The 21,261-nt window shown below is 41.7% G+C and overlaps 1 protein-coding gene across 4 annotated transcripts in view; it reads left to right on the top strand.

Moving 5' to 3' along the window:
- dclk2a (doublecortin-like kinase 2a) overlaps nt 1-21,261 on the top strand; it is a 320,451-nt gene that overhangs the window by 231,579 nt on the left and 67,611 nt on the right. For all 4 annotated transcript variants that reach the window (XM_072564911.1, XM_072564420.1, XM_072565652.1 and 1 more), the window contains 2 exons: nt 10,751-10,859; nt 20,128-20,185. In XM_072564911.1, coding sequence (XP_072421012.1) covers nt 10,751-10,859; nt 20,128-20,185 — 167 coding nt within the window. The remainder of the gene's footprint in view (nt 1-10,750; nt 10,860-20,127; nt 20,186-21,261) is intronic.

Below are 21,261 nucleotides of genomic sequence, written 5' to 3'. Positions count from 1 at the left end.
GAACATGGCTTGATTACTCCGCTCCAGGGAAGTACTGGGTGATGCAGGATACTCTATTGGTCATGTCCTGTGCCTGTCTTCTGCAGAGGTCATTGTGGTTGTTCGCTGTGGCACATCGGAACTGGTGATCGATGAGTTGAGAATTGTATCATGTTCTTATGAGGGTGTCTGTCATGCTCCTCCTCATCTGAGCAGATCCTGTTTATGAGCAGGACTTGTCCATAGGGGATGGCTTCTTTAACGTGTTTATGGTTGGAAGCTGGAGAAGTGCAGCATCCTGAGATTATCCATGGGCTTGTGATAGAATGAGGTACTGAGGTGTCTGTCTTTGATGGAGATATGTGTGTGTCCAAGAATGAGTTTGATTCTGAAGAGTAGTCCATGGTAAGTCTGATGGTGGGATGAAACTTGTTAATATCCTTGTGTAGGCATTTCAGTGATTCCTCACCATGAGTCCAGAGGAAAAACTGTAGATGTATCTGGTGTATAGCATTTGTATCAGGTCCTGCGCATCAAAGAGGTTTTGCTCGAACTCGTGCATGAAAATGTTGGCATATTGGGGTGCAAATTTGGTCACTATGGCTGCTCTGTGTGTCTGGATGAAGAACCGATTGTAAAGGGTGAAGCTGCTGTGGTCGAGGATGAAGTGGATGAGTTGTAGGTTGATGCCTGGAGATTGTGTGTTGGTATTGAGTACTGAGGCTGCAGCAGCAATACCATTGTTGTAGCGGGTGCTGGTATAGTGTTGAAACATTCATTGTGTTGAGGAAGGTTCAATTAGTCTATTTGTACAGTTTTGGATTACTTGTTACTTTTATTAGACCCTTGGCATGTGACTCACACCTATCATAGAATCCCTACAGAGTGGAAATAGGCCATTTTGCCCAACAAGTCCACACCAACCCTTGAAAGAGTATCCCACCCAGATACATTCCCCAACTCTATTACTCTACATTTCCCATGACTAATGCACCTAACGTATACACTCCTGAACACTGTGGGCAATTTAGCATGACCAATTCACCTAAAGTGCACCGGAGCACCCGGAGGAAACCCATGCAGTCATGGAAAGAATGTGAAAACTCTACACAAACCAGTCGCCCGGGACTGGAATTGACCTGGGTCCCTGGCGCTGTGAGGTAACAGTGCTAACCACTGAGCCACCGTGCCGACAGAGAGATGTCTCTCGTGTTATTCCAGCTGGTTAGTTTGTTAGCGATTTTTGAAAACATTTGTAGCTCAGATTGAGGTTCTGTTTGTAAGTTTGCTCGCTCAGTTGGAAAGTTTGTTGTTAGACGTTTCGTCACCATACTAGGCAACATCGTACTATGTAACATATCAAATATGTTTGTCTCTAGCACCACCTTATTTTTAATTTTTTGTAATTAGCTCTCTTCCTCAACTAATCGGATTATAGGTCATCCCTTCACTTGGTATTCAGCTGTTGACACTCCACTCATACCATTTATATGGTCTTTTGATCACTCTGCCTATAAATTCTCTGCCTGTGTGCTGCTCTTCACTTCGCGTCATGAAGGAGCAAGGCTCCAAAAGCTTGTGACTTTGAATAAACCTGGTGAACTGTAACCTGGTGTTTGTGACTTCTGACCTTGTCCACAATAGGATGGTTTTCAGGAACAAGAGAGTTGAACTGTGAACCAAACTGGCCACCAAGCTGAAGAAACCAAGCAATCATCAAGGCAGAAACTGCAACCAGACAGTGGTAAACCTAGGCAAGAGTCTGCAATAAACAAGCCGTTACCACGAGACATGAGATTTTCAAGAAATGTATTGTTTAAAAAAGGTTTCATTGACTTTTTTAAAAACGAAAGCAAACCAGTTATCTCCATAATCCTGTAACCTCATTTTGTTAACCTGTTAATATCTCTTTGTAATTTTATGCTACCATTTACATTGCTCAAAATGCTGCCTATTGTTGTTTCATTGGCAAACTTGAATGTACAGCTTTGTACCTCATTACTGAGTTATTGTTAATTACCATAAGGAGCTAATGCCCCACCATTGTCATGCAGACCTGCACTAGACATATTCTGTGTATCAGTGTACCTTCCCATTATCTCTGCTCATTGTCTCCTGTCATCGGCCTATTTTGTTTTGGTGATTTGGCAATTTTCCACCACTTAAGAATTATTTTCTTAAGATATCTAATGTTATCACTGATGTAAACAAAGTAATTGTTCAACATGCACACTATTTTTTTACTTTCAATAATGTTATTTGTAAGGGGCCCACATTGCACTCTTTCCTGAGAATTATAGAAATTTATTTTGATGATTCTGATATAACTTGCATATTTCTTATCGTACTCCTTTTTCATAGCTCTTATAATTTGGTTGTTCACCTTTCATTGTTCTTTTAATTCCTCCATTGCCTGGTGTGTGCTAATTTTTGACTTTTTGTAGTAATTTTTTTATTCCTTTAGTCTAACATGCGTTTTGTTGGCAATTAGAACTTTTGCCCCGATGGATACAAGTAATTTCCAGATTACATGAAATTCTACCTGATCATTATCTTTTCACAGGTTTGCACAGTTTCCTATGAACAGTCCGTGTCTCATCACATTAATGTCCAAATTGAATATAGCTATTCTCCTATTTGGTTCTAGAATATATTGTTGGAGAAAATTATCCTGAAGCCATACAAGAAAGAGCCAGTCTGCTTATCCCAATCTATATTACATCTTAAATTGCACACTGAAGCCATCCTGTCTTTACTACATGCTAATCCAGTCTCTACAACTGCACCACTTCATAGGTACAGCTAAGGTCAGAAGGGTTGGGCTGTACACAAATCTCCAGTACAGTCTTAAATTTTAAAAATATTCTGCTCCTAATGTCTTCACTGCCCGCTTAGATCTCTCATTATACTTCTTTTATCATTGAAATGGTGTCATTCTTAATTATTGAGGCTGCCACTTACTCTTTTTCGTTTTTACTATCATTCTGTATTTTGCCTTGGAGAATTAGTGTAAATTTTATTGCGCATTTGCTCTTTTCTGTACTTAACCAGGGAACACTCATGTTGATGATGGGTGTCAAATGTGGAAAACATATCCCAATCTCCATATTGATGTTTCCATATTTCAATTAGTGAAAAGGCGCAGATGTTAAATAATTAAATTCTTATGAACCCGCCAAAGGACTGAAATATTGCTTCTTTTTCTGTTGAACAGCTCCATTTTATTTTCCAGAGGCGCACATTTTTCGAGTAAATGTGAATAATAAACATGAAACAAAATTTTGACAAAGTTCAGTCCCTCTATGATGTAAAAAAATTCTCATGGACTCCTGCTTACCAACAGCCCTTATATATCATTCCCATTTTTAAGATTTATTAACTTTTTCTTTTACAATCATGCGAATGTTAAGAATGCAATAACATTATGAAATACTTCCTCAAGATATCTATTCAATTTCTTCAATTTTGAATAAGCTACTGATGTTTTAGTGGTCTCTCCGGAAGTTTCCAAAATGAAAATCTGAAACCAAACCTGCCTTTTTGAAATGGAAGTCATTTTTTACCTCTTTCTGTTGTGTCTCATTTGTGCAGTTAAATGTTATTGATATTCTTCAGCAGATAAACATTTATCAAAATCATCGTCCCCGTATCCAATTTTTACAGAGCAGTTATAGCTAGTGTGGCAAAGTGCCCATGTGTATAGAAGCATACACATTATTACCTTCCAGTGGGTTATATTTCTCTCTGGAAGTTTATTATTTGACCCACTAGTTCTTCTTTAAGGATGTCACATCTTCATTATTTGCTAACGTTTTCTGAGAACTCAGTTCTTTAGAGACTTGGTGAAATATTGCAAGCATACACAAATCCATAAGGCCAGTTTTAGGAATTTGCCTGGTTTATGGAAATGGTCATTGTTTGACATGGCTCTTTGATAGTTCAGGAATGCTGTGCATTTTCTTTGAAGGAGCAAATGCAGTTAAATTGTTATTTCAAAAAGTCTTGCAGACCTACAGCACATAGGCTGATTTTACAACATCCTGCATCCACTTTGACACCCTTGTGCTCCATGACTACAATTTGGAAACTCACGTATGCTGAAGTTTTATGATGCACAGTCTTGACAGGGAAAGTTGCTTGCTGGAAACACTTTCTTTTAATGTGTTAGCTTTGCTCGTCTTCAACATTGAATACTAGAAGGACAAAGCAATTTCCAGTCAATGCTTTTCTTGAAATATCTCAATAGGATTTACTTCATTAAGACCTCCTGAGACTTTCAACTGCTTTGAGGCAAAGATCTGTTGGCATCAAGTTGCCTGATTGTGATAAGCCCATGTGTAATTTTAAGTCCTTCCATTGAGGGAAATGGAGACTGAAACAAGAGCACACAAGTGTAACGTTGCCATGTGTAAAGTATTGTACAAGGTTGGGAAAATGTTTTCTTCTAATAGGTTAGTGAACAAGTGGAGCTGATTTTATTTTTGGAAAAGGCAAGATGTTGTGAAACTTGAAAGGGTTCAGAAAAGATTTCCAAGGATGTTGCCAGGGTTGGAGGATTTGAGCTACAGTGAGAGGCTGAACAGGCTGGGGCTGTTTTCCCTGGAGCGTCGGAGGCTACAAAATTTCGAGGGGCATGGTTAGGGTAAATAGGCAAAGTCTTTTCCCTGGGGCCTGGGAGTCCAGAACTAGACAGCATGGGTTTAGGGTTAGAGGGGAAAGACATAAAAGAGACCTAAGGGGCAACTTTTTCACACAGAGGGTGGTACGTGTATGGAATGAGCTGCCAGAGGAAGTGGTGGAGGCTGGTACAATTGTGACATTTAAGAGACATTTGGATGGGTATATGAATAGGAAGGGTTTGGAGGGATATGAGCCAGATGCTGGCAGGTGGGACTAGATTGGGTTGGGATATCTGGTCGACATTGGACGAGTTGGACTGAAGGGTCTGTTTCCATGCTGTCCATCTCTCTGACTCAAATTGGTTTCAGCATTAGCAGTAATCTTTCAAAACTTTCTTGATTTTGAAATTGTGCAGTTAGACTGGAAATTTGCTAACATTATACCATTATTTAGGAATGGTCAGAGTACAAAACCAAGTGGCTACAGACCTCTCAATTTGATGTCTGTTTTGGGGAGGTATTAAAATCATTTAAGGACAAAACTGGAGTAAACTATGTGCTGATCAGACAAAGCCAGCACTGCATTTATAAAGGTAAGTCTTGAAAGCCAAATCGAGGTGAATGTTTTGAGGAGATCATGTGTGAGGGAGACAAAGGATTTAAGGTGGAAGTTGGCTCCATGGCTATTCCATTACGTTCCATGCAAGAAGTCGTTGCCAAAAATGTTTGAGAGTGCGTGGAATTGGAGGTAGTCTTTTGAGTTGAACTGGAAATTTCATATGTGAAGATTTCAAAGATAAACCAGAGTATGTTGTTAACTGTGAGATATCAGACACTGTAGATAAATAGATTTGAGAGACTGAGCGCACAAGTCTATTCAAGTTGGTAGACAGCGACAAATCACACCCAAAAGCCAACTGGAATGTGTGTCTTTGTTTCATCATTGTAATGTAGATGATTTGAAACAATGTTTCAATTGTATAAAGCTATAGAGCCTTGGTGATGTCCCATCTGAAGTAGTCTTGGCACCACATACCTCAGGAAAGACCTATTAGCTGTCAAGGAAGTGTAACACAGATTCCTTATAATGGTACTGGCACTTACAGGTTTGAGGTTTGAAGGCTTAAACATGGCTGAAGTATTGAAGATTGAAGGGTGATCTAGTCATTTTTGTTTTAAATGTATGACAATTCAGTATGATAGGTACAATAAAGTATTTCATCTATTGGGGAAATCAAAAACAAGAGGACATACTTTAAAATTAGAGCCGGGCTGTCAGGGGTGAAATCACAAAGCTGTCTGTGGTTGATATATTTTTATTTAGAATGGTTGTCAGGGGGATGGAGCTGAAGTGGGTAAATGCAAGTTGAGGGACAGGTCAGCCATGAACAAACTGAGTGTTGGACTGAGCTCAGTGATTAGTCTACTCCTGCTCCTGTTTCAGTTGGTCAAAAGAAGCTTGGTCAATAGTTGTTGAGGAGCACTTTAAATCTCAGAGGAGTTAAGAGAAGGAAATTAGTGTTCACTAACATCAGAAGAGTAACATGTGGCTTAGGGAAGAAATATATGACAGTGCAATTAATCATAGACCGTGCATGAACTAGCCCTGATTGGCCAAATTACTTTTTCTTTGCTCAGGATAGATTTCGAATCCATTCTCAATTTTACATGAATCAGGACAGGGAGATCCAACTGAACATCATCATTATCTCCTGAGGTAATGTGTTGTGTGCTGAGAGAATACTTATAAAGGAGGTAATATGACTACGTAGGACAGTAAACAACTAAAAAAACTAAAATGGTATTGTGACAAGACATCAGTTTTCTGCTAGCATGAAACAATCATTATTCATTTCTGATGCTTAAAATATCAATCTACCTTTTCCACCAGCCTTTTCATCAATACTTTGGATAAAGGAATGTACCCAATCAGAAAATATTGACATAGCATCTACATTCGTTGACAGTTCAAATGGATCAGTATATCGTTTAAAATTGGAAGGTGTAATTTGGAGCAAATCTCAGTCACCGATAAATACAATTTAGCATTATGGTCCAGAGTCATACATTCAAAACTGACCCAGAGCTTGTCATATTGATGGAAGTGGGCATGAGTTACCAAATGCAGCTTCCTCCAAGAAGTGATCTGAATAACTGTGTACAAAACTTTTCCCCTTCTTTCAACATTTTTTCTAGGAGTTTCTTTCACACCTTCCATTTCAACTGGCATGCTGCACTTCCAACTGGTCATTCTCTGACCCCATCTGTCAGGGTGGACTCTGCCAGGGTAGCCTCTGTGCCACTCTGTCAGGGTGGACTCTGCCAGGGTAGCCTCTGTGCCACTCTGTCAGGGTGACGTGCGTGTCCACTCTGCCAGAGTTATCAACTCTGATGAGGAGCAGAGGTGGGAAGATGATAACAAAAGTACAACATAAGTGCAGTAACATTAGGAGATGTAAAAGACAGTGGAAATAGGTTTGAATGTATATAATGAGAAATGAAAGCCAGCAACTCACCAACCTGCCAAGACTCCTTTGACAACACATTGCAAACTCACAACCTCTGGAAGATCAGAAACCAAGAGATGCCAGGGAGCGCTACCACCTGCAACTAACCTTCAAGCCAGACACTAGCCTGACTTGGAACTACATCACTGTTACCTCACTTCCTCTGAGTGAAACTCCTGGTACTCCCTTGCTGTAGACCAGGGCATGATTCTCTCCAACATCCAGGCTACACTACAGCCAAGGAAACTGGACATCCCTTCAAGGTTTACTCTTATAGGGACAAGATTAGTAAAGGGTTAAAACATATTGTGAAAAAAACATTTTTATAGTTCACAAGGCCATAAGATATAGCAACAAAAAGTAAGCTATTTAGCCCATTGAGTCCACTCCAACACTTAACAAGATCATAGCTCATCTGATAATCCTCAGCCCATAACCCTTGATTCCCTTATTGATTAAAATCTATCTCATTCTTGAATATAACCTGTACTTAATGACACAGCCACCACAGCCCTCTGTGATAATGAATTCCACAGATTTATAATGTTTTGAGAATTTAAATGCCTCCTTATCTGTATCTTAAATGAGCAGTCCCTTATTCTGAGAATATGCCCGATAATCCTAGTCTCTCCCACAAGGGGAAACAACTTTTTTGTATCTACCCTATCAAGTCTGCTAAGAATCTTATGTTTCAATTAAGTCACCTCTCATTCTTCTGAGCTTAAATGTGTAAATACCTAACCCACTCAACCTCTCCTAATCCAGTCCAGCCATACATGCTATCAACTTACCAAGGCTTTGGATATAAGTTTGCTCGCTGAGGTGGAATGTTCATTTTAAGATGTTGCATCACCATACTAGGTAACATCATCAATGAGCCTTCAGTGAAGCACTCGTGTTCGTGACCCGCTTTCTCTTTGTGTTTAGGTTTCCTTAGGGTTGGTGACATCATTTCCTCTGGTGATGTCATTTCCTGTTCTTTTTCTCAGCGGGTGGTAAGTGGGGCCCAAGTCAATGTGTATCCTTACACACAGATAAGAAAGGACACCAGTTCGACTGGGACAACACATCCATCCTAGGACAAGCCAAACTAAGACAGGTGCGAGAATTCCTAGAGGCATGGCATTCCAACCGGAACTCTATCAACAAACACAGTGCTTCACTGGAGGCTCACTGATGATATTACCTAGTATGGTGACAAAACGGACCTTCCAGCTCAGAGAGCAAACTCACATCCAGAACATCAACCTGAGCTACAAATCTTCTCAAAACTCGCTGGATCAGACTAAACCCCTTCAAATACATCCAGGATATAGCCTAGACCCTAAATCTTTCTTATTTAAAGGCAATTGTAAGGTGCCAATGTAATTTGATTGGTTACGCAAGTTGGATTTAAGCAAAACACACTTTATTCTTACTCTACAGCTAAAAAGCAGAAGAATTAGCCAACCTTAACTTTATTGGAAAACTTAACAGAATAATAGATTATTTAAAAACTAAACAGCAACTGTTCCAATATAATACCATCCCATAAACACACCCTTAACAAAAACAAATTCAATAAAATAGATTATCTCACAAGCAATTCAAGCAACAGAGAAAACTCCAGCCTTTAGCTGTAACACAGAGAGAGAGAGAGAGACCTTCCAGACCCAGCTTCAAAGCCCTAGCACTGCTGAAAGCTAAACTAAAACCCTGGATTCTGTGGGAGCCTTGCCCCATCCATTCACGCTGCTTCCATTGTTCCAATTAAAAACAGCATTGCGATTTGTTTACTTTATTGGTTTCGAACAGACAGCTTTGCACCTCTATCATTAAAAAAAAGACCAAGACAAAATATACCTCTTAAAGCCTTGGTATCTTCACCCTAGTGCTATGTATATTCTTATACTCTGTTCCATTTGAAATAAAGGCAAACATTCCATTTGTTTTCCCTATCACCAGTTGAATTTTGATGTTTGATTGATTTATGCCCAAGGATTCCCAAATCTTCTGTGTGATAATATTCCTACATTTCCACTCCCCCCAACAATCCCTCTAACACCCTCCCTCTCCCACATTCCTATCCCCATTCCTCCACTCTGTCCACCTTCTGTACACAACTCTCTCTCAACCACTTCCCCCTCCTCATCTCTCTCCTCCACCTCCTTCCTCTATTCTTCCTGCCAAAGTGCATAACCTCACAATTTCCTACTTTATATTCCTTCTGCCAAGCTTTTGCCCACTTAGTTAACTTGCCTATGTCGTCCTCAAACATGTCTGTAGTACATTCATTTTCAATCTTCCAAATCATTAATATATATTGTAAATAATTGTAATCCCTGCACTGGCATTCAACTAGTTACAGCTCACCATCCTGAAAATATTTTAAAGGAAACTTTATCGTCCAATAAGTGGCAAAGAATCTTGCGGTTCATGCCACACTTCCAATACTCTACTGAACCCCCTACCCCACCAGAAGTCAGCTCCTCATGACTCTAAGGCTAAAAGCCTCTTCAGGCCTACTAGAAACATGATCACCCTCCAGGACCCCTGAGTCTCATGACTAAGCTGTCCTGCATGCCTCTGGTCTCCAGACTCCAATTCCCACTCCTTCTCCTGTCTCAGGAATATAACTAGCCAGCTCCCACATTCAGGACTACAACCTTCCCTGAATAACCCAGGCTTGGGACTATCCCTTCACGTCCACCCTATCCCTATGGATCCTGTCTCCCGTGCACTCCAGATTTGAGATATTTCCTCTCCTCTTCCAGCTATGGGACTTTCCCCTCTTCTTCAGACTTGAACCACTTCCTTCCTTGCCCCAGGCTCAAGATCTTCCCTTCCTACCTGTTTCTCCCCGCCCACCACAGGAGCAGGAGGTGAACTAAGGGAGTTGAGGAGGGAGGTGGAGGAGAGAAGAAGGAAGAAGATGAGAACAGGGAAGTGGTTGAGAGCGTTGTGTAGAGAAGGTGGACAGGGTGGAGGAAAGGGGATAGGAATGTGGGAGAGGGTGGAGAGGGAGGGGGTAAAAGAGGGGTGGGGTGGGAGGGAATATAAATCGAAGGGAGGAGGACTATAATAACACACATTAAGAATACCAGATAACATGATATTGACCTCTGTAGTGATTCATCTGAGTTAAACAATTGCATACTACATGGCATTGCAGCTAGGACCAAGATGCATATCTAAAACTTTGTGATCTCTAGCTTAAAATTTTTGCCTTGATCGTGTCTGGGCTAATGATGCCTTGCTAAGTTCCCTGGTGCTTTTGTTTAAGTTTCATTCTTTGTGAGTTGCTTTCCAATGATTCCAGTTGAATGCTGCTGACTGCTTTAACAGCATAAGGCTTGCAATTGATGTGGTTCAGAAGCCATGTGATTTACTTTCAGGGTTGTGTTTCAATCGATCACTGTTAGCTCTCAGTCGATGACTGAATGAACATTTTGGAATGCAGATCATCGCAAATGGGTGCAAGGAAATGCAGTTGAGTAAAGAATTATGTCAAAATGTTCTGGTAGAGTTATCAAACAAAAACAAGTTATTTCTGTAGAAAGGCTCACAAAAAGAATCACTGACTTTTCTCCCTCTCAGTTAATGTGGAGATACTGGTACAGTTAGACCTGAAAATGATGACCCAAGTTTTCTTTGATCCACCCACAGGTATAAATGGAAATAGATCCTTGTCAGCTTCAACTATTCTTGATAAATATAAAGTTGGGAAGGTGATTGGAGATGGGAATTTTGCCGTTGTTAAAGAATGTGTGGAACGGTAAGTCAACCTAATAATACCTCTGAAACATTTACTTATATTTAAGGGAACACAGCGAATGTGATTTATTTAATAGACTGTTTTGCATTTTACACATGACTGAAGATTTTTTCTGCAGAATTGTAGTGAAATGCTTTTTCCTACAGCATGTCGTAAGCTGAATGTATAAAGTTGCCACGGGGTCAGCTGTGGCTCAGTCATAGCATACTCATCTCCAAGTGAGAACATTCTAGCAAAGCTACTTGGGCATGTAGCAGGCTGTTCCTATACAGCTACTGGCGTCTATCTACGATGTGGAAAATTGCCAGATATGACCTGTTCATCAAAAAGCAGGACAAATCCAAATGGGTCAATTATTGATCAATCTATCTGTTCTCGATGATCACTAAAGTGGTATAAGTGGACTTTGCCAGTGCTATCGGCTGCACTTGTAAAGGCGTAACTTGCTCAGTGATGCTAAGTTTGGGTTTCCACCAGGGTCACTTAGCTCCTGACTTTGTTACAGTCTTGATCAAAACATGAACAATAGAGCTAAACTCTAGAGTTGAGTTGAGATTGATTGCCCTTGACATCAAAGGCGATGTTAGACTGAATGTGGCATCAGAAAGTAGCAAAACTGGAGTTGGTGGGAACCAGGGGAAAATTCTCTGCTGGATGGAGTCATACTTTGCATAAAGGAAGAAGAATGTGGTTGTTGGAGATCAGTCAACTTGGCTCCAGGACATCTCTGCAGGAGTTCCTCAGGGTAGTGTCCTCAGCCCAACCATTTCAGTTGCTTCATCAATGACTTTTTCTCCATCATAAGGTCAGAGGTGAGACTGTTTGCTGATGATTGAACAATGCTCAATACCATTTGCAATTCCTGAGGTGCTGATCTGTACCACACACGTGTCAGGCAATGTCTCTAGACAAGAGAGAATCTTATCTTCATTTCTTGCCATTCAAATGCATTATCATCATTGAATGCCTTGCAATCAACATCCTGGCTGTTATCAATGACCAGAAACTGAACTAGACCAGTGGTACAAATACAGCTCCAACAACATTCAAGAAGCTTAACACCATCCAAGGCAAAGCTGCCCACTTCATTAGCATCCCATTCACCACCTTCAAATTGACTTATTTTCCATTGACACAATGTGGCAGCAAGCATGACATGTAAGAAATGCATTGCTCCTTCAGCAACACCTTGCAAACCTGTGACCTCTACCATCTAGGAGAAGACAGGCAACAGATGCAAGGGAACAGCACTATTTGCAAATTCCTCTCCCCAGCCACACACCATCCTGACTTGGAATTATTTCACTGTTCGTTCCCTGCACCTGCATCAAAATAAAGAACTCTGTGGCTAACAGCACTGTGAATGTCTCTATGCCCCAAGTACAGGTGTGGTTAGGGGTGTCCTTATAGAGGTTTGAGGGGCACGGATAGGGTAAATAGACTAGGTCTTTTCCCTGGGGTGGGGGAGTCCAGAACTAGAGGGCATGGGTTTAAGGTTAGAGGGGAAAGATTTAGAAGGGATCTAAGGGGCAATTTGTTCACGTAGAGGGTGGTACGTGTATAGAATGAACTGCCAGAGGAGGTGGTGGAGGCTGGTACAATTGCAACATTGAAAAGGCATCTGGTTGGGTATATGAATAGGAAGGGATATGGGTCAAGTGCTGGCAAATGGGATTAGATTAATTCAGGTTATCTGATCAGCATGGGCAAGTTGGACCAAAGGGTCTGTTTCTGTGCTGTACATCTCTATGACTGTACCACCTTCTCCAGCACAATGCACGTTTTGCCAATAAATGTTGGTTTAGCCAAAGACACCTACATCTGATATAGGAATCAAAAATCTTGTATTATTTCAAAACCCATTCCAGAGATGTATGTAAAAGTGTAGATGAACAGTCCATTGCAATACGTAGGAGTACTGCGATGTCAGACATGTTGTGTTTCAGAAGAAACACAAAAGCAAGACATGGCTGCCACTATTTCCTGCAGAGGAAGGATTCTCCCCAGTGTCCTGGGTAAGGTTTATTCCCTGTATTTGTAAAACAGATTATGTGGTCATTATGCAGAATATTGCTTCACTCCAATTTGACTGCCGTTTTCCCTACATGACGGCAGTCATTCCATTGCCAAAGTACCTAGTTGACTATAAAGCAGTTGAGAACATACTGTGATGTCAAAGAAAATAAACTGTCACATGATAGATAAGTTTCTGAGTTAAAAACCGATTTTATGTGTGATGCTCCCAGTGCCTTTATATTATTTAAATGGTTAACTCACCTCATGGAAGCATCCTACCTCCAGCTCTATTAATCTTGGAAAGCGGCTGAATGGAGTCAGGTTCACGGCTTTCTTCAAATTTTCCCATCTCACCTAACTGCAGCCTAATAATTTGGATTGTTTAAATTAATTAAGTGAGCTCAAAAATCCTCGCCTCATCTGTTGTTTTCATTCAAGTCCAATCAGGCCTGTGACTTAGATCAGTACTGTGATGTACTGTTACACATTTTTTATTTTATGGCAGACCCTGCAGCCTTCCATAGATGTGTACCCATATATCAGAAAAAGAGGCTGCAGTGTCAAAATTCCCAGGTCAGTTACTAGCACAGCTCAAGTATAGGTTTTGCACCAGGCAGACTTTATTCATTAGGCAAAAGTGAGGACTGCAGATGCTGGAGTTCAGAGTCTAGATTAGTGTGGTGCTGGAAAAGCACAGCAGGTCAGGCAGCATCCAAGGAGCAGGAAAATCGACGTTTCGGGCAAAAGCCCTTCATCAAGAATGAAGGCAGGGAGCCTCCAGGGTGGAGAGATAAATGGGAGGGGGGTGGGGCTGAGGAGAATGTAGCAAAGAATACAGTAGGTGGGTGGGGGGCTGGGATGAAGGTGATAGGTCAGAGAGAAGGGTGGAGCGGATAGGTGGGAAGGAAGATTGACAGGTGGGAGAGGTCATGAGGACAGTGCTGAGCTGGAAGGTTGGAACTGGGGTAAAGTTGGGGGAGGGGAAATTAGGAAACTGGTGAAATCCACATTGATACCCTGGGGTTGAAATGTTCTGAGGTGGAAGATGAGGCGTTCTTCCTCCAAGCATCGGGTGGTGAGGGAGTGACAATGGAGTGACCTGTATGTCCTCGGCAGTGTGAGGGCGAGTTGAAATGTTGGGCCAGGGTCTTTAAAGAAGGAGGCCATCTGGTCCTTCTGGGAGTAGATACGGTGGAGGCGGAGGAATTGGGAATATGGGATGGCATTTTTGCAGGAGATAGGTTGGGAAGAGGTGTAATCCAGGTAGCTGTGGGAGTCGGTGGGTTTGTAAAAAATGTCAGTGTCAAGTCGGTCGTCATTGATGGAGATGGCGAGGTCCAGGAAGGGGAGGGAGGTGTCAGAGATAGTCCAGGTAAATTTAAGGTCAGGGTGGAATGTGTTGGTGAAGTTCATGAATTGCTCAACCTCCTCGTGGGAACACGAGGTGGCGCTGATACCGTCATCAATGTAGCGGAGGAAGAGGTGGGGAGTGGTGCCAGAGAACAGATATCCTGACTTCCTGGATTATGTATGTGGGGATCCTTGGATTGGTTCTTGCTCTGGATTTCTGAAGACTTTGGTCTGTAATTTGAAACTCAGCACTTCTGGTGGCATCTGATTAGATTAGATTCCCTACAGTGTGGAAACAGGCCCAACCAGTCCACACCGACCCTCTGAAGAGCAACCCACGCAGACCCATTTCCCTCTGACTAGTGCACCTAACACTATGGACAATTAGCGTGGCCAATTCACCTGACCTGCACATCTTCGGACTGTGGGAGGAAACCGGAGCACCCGGAGGAAACCCACGCAGACACGGGGAGAATGTGCAAACTCCACACAGTCAGTCACCCGAGGCTGGGATTGAACCTGGGACTCTGGTGCTGTGAGGCAGCTGTGCTAACCACTGAGCCACCGTGCCGCCCACCGGTGGAGATGTTTTGAGTCCAGTGACCGTTCTGGAATTTAGCCTGACGTACCTCCTTTTACAGGGCTCGTTCAGAATGCTGTTTCATCTTGAAGTTACAACTAAACTTAGAAGGAATTACACCCCCCATCTTCCTGCTGTCCCACCCACACTCTGGGTAGATGCCCATCATGTCATCATGCCAGTTTCTATCTGGTATCATTACCCCTGATTATTCCTTCAGTGGTGCTTCTCAACTGTTGCAAAAGCAGTTCATGATAAACAAACCCTACCATTCCACTAGTCACACCATTAGTATATATGTGTTCACTCAGTTACCAAATTAACCAGTGCTTCTTTTTGTACCACTATAGAAAATAGAAATGTCCCCAGGCTTCTTCAATAAACTCAAAATAATCTGTTTATTATGAACAAAGTGTTTATTCTTAAAGCAAGTACTAAATATGATTAACATCTAAACCATGATCTGGATCTCCTTAACCCCCACACACCAACTGTCACAGCACTAAAAGAAAGGTTTCTCTCAAGAGTTTCTTTGAAAATCCAAGGGGCAAAGCAATCCTAATGGATCAAAGATCTGGAATCAAAGAATGGAATATGATAACTTCTGACATCATTGGATTTCCCTTTGATGAAACTGAATTACTGACAAACTACAGTCATGTGAGGTTCCTCAGCTGCTGCCTTTGCAACCATCTCATTCCTCAAGGCCTACAGGAACACTTTAAACCCTTCAAATTTGGACCCACCCTTGATGGTCCATACTTGCAACACCTCCACAAATTGTACTCGCTGAATTACTGATAGTCGTACAGTGTCATACATGTCCAGTTCCAACCAATTTCATTCAAGTTCCTGAATGTTGGTCACAGTCCATCATTTCAGATATTATCGAGGAGACACAAATGCCGGTTTTTGGAAACTCCGATCAGGGTTTCAGGGGCTTTTAATGAGAACAGGTTTTCAGGAGTCTTGCAGCTTCAGGAGTCTTCTTTAATCTGACTCTTGGGTCTGTATAACAGAATTCTAAATCCATAGAGAACTGCAAGGCAGTCATTAGCAAAGGGAGCCTAACCCCCTCAAAGCCAGTAACTCAGGAAATAAACCTCATTTTCTTGTTTCCTTGAAACCTTTGCTTTGCTGTTTCCCCACAATCACTTGATTTCCAGTTCAAAACAGGAAAAGCACAGTTAGCATTTATTCATTTCCAAGAAATCACACGTAAAATCAATTTGAATTTGGAGAATGTGCAAACTGTTAAAAAGGTCCAGCTTTTTCCAGCTAGTCTTTAGGTATAAATATGTATTCCCAACAGCTAGAACAACCTGGCACATACACAAGGATTCATGACGTTGAACTTTTACAAGCTCAATAATCTTTTGCCCATGATAGAATTAAAAAACAAGTTATCAAATGAAGATGTTAAAATGAAATATATAACAGCATTGATGTATTACTGACTCTGATGGTCTCCATGTCCACGACAATGACACTGACAGACACACGTGCTCAATGTTAGAGTTTGTAACATATATTATTGATGAGAAAAACACACAACTGACTGAGAAAAAGATTGCCTATGGAAGTAAGGGTCACTGGCAGTTTGGTATTTTATTTAACGAATAGACAATTAAAAAGTGAAATTGCTGTTGTAAATTTTGCTGTTTGCTAAAGAGAGATTTGAGTTGTTCTCTTCATTGTCCTGTGAATCCAGCCTTATTTATCGATTTACTAAAGAAAAGCATTGCAGAGGACTAGATGTGCTCTGACATGTTTTCTTTGACTTCATGTACAAACGTATGAAAATGATGGGTTACAAAAAAAGCAGTTGTTCCATTAAACCTGTCTCCCCCACATTCGTGATGCCTTAAGCATCATGACTCACCGCACTTCCACCCACCAGCCCCACGTGACCTCAATCAGAAAATTAAATGGAAATCTTTTGTATGTATGCATCCAATCCACAGCGCATAAGCAGTCATGACCATTCCTCCTTATAATGAAGGTGAGAGCAGTTTTGCATGGAACAGTTGTTAGATTTCCTAATGTTATCATCAAGACATCTTATTCATTCCTATTGCTTATAAATCTGGTTTAAAGCTTTTTCAGTGCTGTGCTATAATTTGCTGTCAGTCAAGAACATATTTAGAATAGAAGGGGCTATGCATGCTTTTACTCCCCATTTTGTTATTTTGAGGTGCTTCACGTAAAAATCCACTGGGTTGTTAATGCTCATCTAGAGAAGGACTTGCAACCTTAGATGTCTGACAAGATTATTTGATTTGAAACTGAGATTAGATGGTGAGTGCAGGAGTTCCTGAAATCTTCCAATATTCCTCTTATTAGGAGGCAATATGTTACGAGTGCACAGGAAGGTTATATCTACCATTGGAGTCCTGTCAGTGAGCCCAGTGGAAGGTGCACACATGGGAAGAACAGCACTAAGCTTCCGCACTTTACAAATGTAGCCTCAAACTGTATTGTCAAAAAATCACTCCTTGTATGCCATATTTTAAGCTGAACTAGCACATATTACCTGTCAATTGATGATTAGGATTTCAGCTTCTGATCACACAGTGACCCAACTGTCTGAAGCTCACATTGATTTAAATGCAGCAACTGTAAGTTGGGAGTTCTTGCACATTCAAAGCTTCTCATCCCTTGTGCCTCTCATACCAAGTCCATACATAGGACAGAATTGTCAATAGGAGAAGGATGATCTCAGGGGACAGGAGGGGGTAAAAAGACCTGAAAATATCTCCATTTCAGAAACCTGAGAGAACCACCAACAAATCCCAGGTTTTTCCAAAATTCGTTACAAAGTGAGCAAAGGTCCCTTGAGGAACTGTCATGTTAGTAATTTAAATATTCAAGCAAGCAGTTAACTGTGTTTATCACTCTGGTTTTAGGTAGCGTAGGAATAGGTGTAGGCCATTAAACCCTTGATGAGACAACGAGGTCTGCAGATGCTGGAGATCAGAGTTGAGAGTGTGTTGCTGGAAAAGCACAGCAGGTCAGGCAGCATCTGAGGAGCAGGAAAATCCACGTTTCAGGCAAAAGCCCTTCAGAAGGAAGGGTTACGGCCCAAAATGTCGATTTTCCTGCTCCTGGGATGCTGCCTGATCTGTTGTGCTTTTCCAGCAATGCACTGTCAACATTAAACCCTTGAGCCTGTTCCGGCATTCAATGAGATCATGGCTGATCTATGGCTAATTCCACGTACCTGGTCTTTGGCCCAAATCCCTAATACCTTTGCTTAACAAAAATGTGTCTATCCCAAATAGAGTATAGGTTCCTGATCTACGTGGAACTTGCAAGGATCAGCAAGGTGAGAGTACAGCAGTGAGGCCTTGTTCAGTGCAATTGACAGGCTGGGAAGCCTTTAAACAGCAAAACTGAAGAGCAACTATCCTGCCTTTGTGAAAGTCCTGTAGTAACAGCACTTGTGCAGACGATCTGGTTTCACTATTTTGTGAATGAGTTCCAACTTTTTGCATATAATTTCACTTGTCTTTGATTCCTCCTCCATTTTAATCTTTCACTGCACATTGGAGCAACATGAGCAGCCAGTGTTGATCATGAGCAACAAGAGCAGCAACGACTCCAAAAACCAAAAGAAACAGATTAATTGCAGCTCCTTCCTCCCCCGCAGTATGCCTCTCCACAGACAGAGGGGATGAACACAGAACTCCAGCACAAGGGTGCTGACATTCCCAGCACAGGGTCTGCACGCATGGTCTTTGCAGCAGTGTGCTTCAGGACATTCCAGGGAAGGTCTTTGCTGACATCTACAGCCTTTTGAACAAGACCTCTTTCCCAGATAACTGGAGGACTGTCAAGGTCACCACAGCCCAGGATTTGGTTAGCCTTGGTTCCTTCCAGGGATCTGCTGGTGACATCTGCTGCCACAGTAAAGCGCCGAGGTATCTTTTGGCATTTGTTACAAGGCAAACATTTGAATCCACTTTGACACTGAAGTCAGAGAAAATCAGAAGATTTTTTTATTCATTCACATGATGTGAATGTCGCTGGTTAAGCCAGTATTTGTTGCCCATTCTGAATTGCCTTTGCCAATGTGGAACCACTGCAGTGCTTGATGTTTGGGATGGAGCTCCGGGATTTTGATCTTGTGACAGTGAAGGAACAGTGGGGAGTTCAGAACTGGAGGGCATAGGTTTAGGGTGAGAGGGGAAAGATATAAAAGAGACCTAAGGGGCAACCTTTTCATGCAGAGGGTGGTACGTGCATGGAATGAGCTGCCAGAGGAAGTGGTGGAGGCTGGCACAATTACAACATTTAAAAGACATCTGGATGGGTATATGAATAGGAAGGATTGAGAGGGATTATGGGCTGGGTGCTGGCAAATGGGACTAGGGACGTATTTAGGATACCTGGTGGGCATGAATGAGTTGTACCAAAGGGTCTGTTTCCATGCTGTACATCTCTGTGACTCTAAGTGATCCCGCAACCAACACATCAGATCGAAACTCTGCAGTCCTATGCATCTAACTCTGAATGATGGTGAGCAATTAATCAACTAAAAACAAATGGGAACACTCCACAAACATCCCCCACCTCAATAATGAGTCAGCCCAACACATCAATGTAAAAACAAAGTGGAACCGTTAGACCCATCTTGGCCTCCTCCTGAGATCTACATCTTCATAGATGCCAGTCTTCAGCCAATTTGCGAACTGAAAAAGACAGAAGACATGATATCCTCCAAAGGCTATGGGCCCTGATTACATTGCATCAATAGTAAGGAAGACTGATGCATCAGCACGAGCCAGACTTAGTCACGCTGTTCCAATACAGTACTGACATCTACCAGATAATGTGGAAAATTGCACAGTAATATCCTATCTACAAAAATCAGGACAAATCCAACTTAGTCAATTACTGCCCCATCGGTCCACTGTTGATCATCAGTGAAGTGATGGAAGAGGTTATTGACTGAGTGGCACCTGCTTAGCAATAAACTGTTCGCAAATGATCAGTGTTTCTCTGGACAAATAAACAGAGCATTGGAGCAGACTGAATTTTTCACAGAATTGCTCTAAGTAGAAACCACCTGTAAAATAATACAACACCCCAGAGATAAGCTAACAAGGATCATTAACTGTTAGTTTCCAATGGACCAGATCAGAACTGCAAAAACTAACATGAAAATGTTTGATACTGTTTGTATCTCAGGTCAAAATAATGTGAATATATGCTTGAGGAAGAGGAGGTGAGAGAGAAAAAAGAATCATTTGAAACTATTTTTGGGGAGTGAACATGATATTGATACCACAAAAGTTATTTCTTTATCTGTTTTTTGCTTAGATCCAGTGGCAAGGAGTATGCACTGAAAATAATTGACAAGGCCAAATGCAGTGGGAAGGTAAGAACATTTCCTGTTCAGCATTATTTTTCTTCAGTGTTTGACTAACCTCTGGGATATGGCTTGAAGTCTACAGCAGAGCAGTGGGGGACATTCGAAAAGGAGCTGGGGGGAGTACAGATCCAACAGGTGTTCTTTTGAGGGAAATATAGGAGCAAAACGTTCAGAGAACCCTGAACGACGAGGACTGCATGAAGAAGAATAAAAAAGCTTCCAGCACGTGCAAAGGGAGCAGCAATTCAGCATCAGCCCTAGAGGAATACAGGAAGTGAAGGAAGGAACATAAGTACACAATCAGAAGAGCAGAAAGGGACATGAACTTGCAAGCAGGATTAAGGAGAATCCTAAGATATTTTGTAAGTACATTAAAGGGAGCAGGTTAAACAGGGAAGGAATACGGCCCATTTGGGACCAAGAGGGCAATGTCTGTGTGAAGCCGCAGGATATTGGAAAGGTGCTAAATGAATACTTCTCTTCAGTCTTCACTCTGGAAAAGGAGAACGTCAGTACAGAATTCAGGAAAAGAGGTTGTGAGGCACTTGTGCAATTTGGCGTAGGAAATGGGGAGATATTGGATACTCTGTCAGACTTAAAAATAAACAAATCCCTTGCCCCAGATGAACCGCATCCCAGGCTGCTCTGGGAGGCAAGGCAGGAAGTTGTGGAGGGCTCTGCAACAAATTTTTAATTCCTTTCTGGCCACAGGGGAAGTGCCAACGGAACGGAGGATGGCTTTTCAGGAAGGGTAGTAGAGATGGCCAGGAAATTACAGGCTGATGAATCTCACATCAGTGGTAGAGAAACTATTGGAGAAAGTTCTGAAGGAGCGCATTAATACCCAATTGGAAAGGCATGGATTAACTAGGGATAGTCAGCATGCCTTTGTCACAGGGAAGTCACACCTAACAATTTGTTAGAATTATTTGAAAATGTGCTCAAGTGTGTGTTTCACTTTGGTCCCAATGACAGAAACATTTCAGCAGTCAGATTGCCCTCAGTCTGATTACAGAGCTACCCACTTAGTTCAACACTATACAAGTTAACATCCTGCCTTTGTTGACCACACAATATGGTGC

This window comes from Chiloscyllium punctatum, chromosome 1 (genome assembly GCF_047496795.1).
Source record: "Chiloscyllium punctatum isolate Juve2018m chromosome 1, sChiPun1.3, whole genome shotgun sequence".
Classification (NCBI taxonomy): Eukaryota; Metazoa; Chordata; class Chondrichthyes; order Orectolobiformes; family Hemiscylliidae; genus Chiloscyllium; species Chiloscyllium punctatum.
The sequence above is the reverse complement of the archived record's forward strand: the minus strand, read 5'-3'. Positions and strand labels throughout refer to the sequence as shown.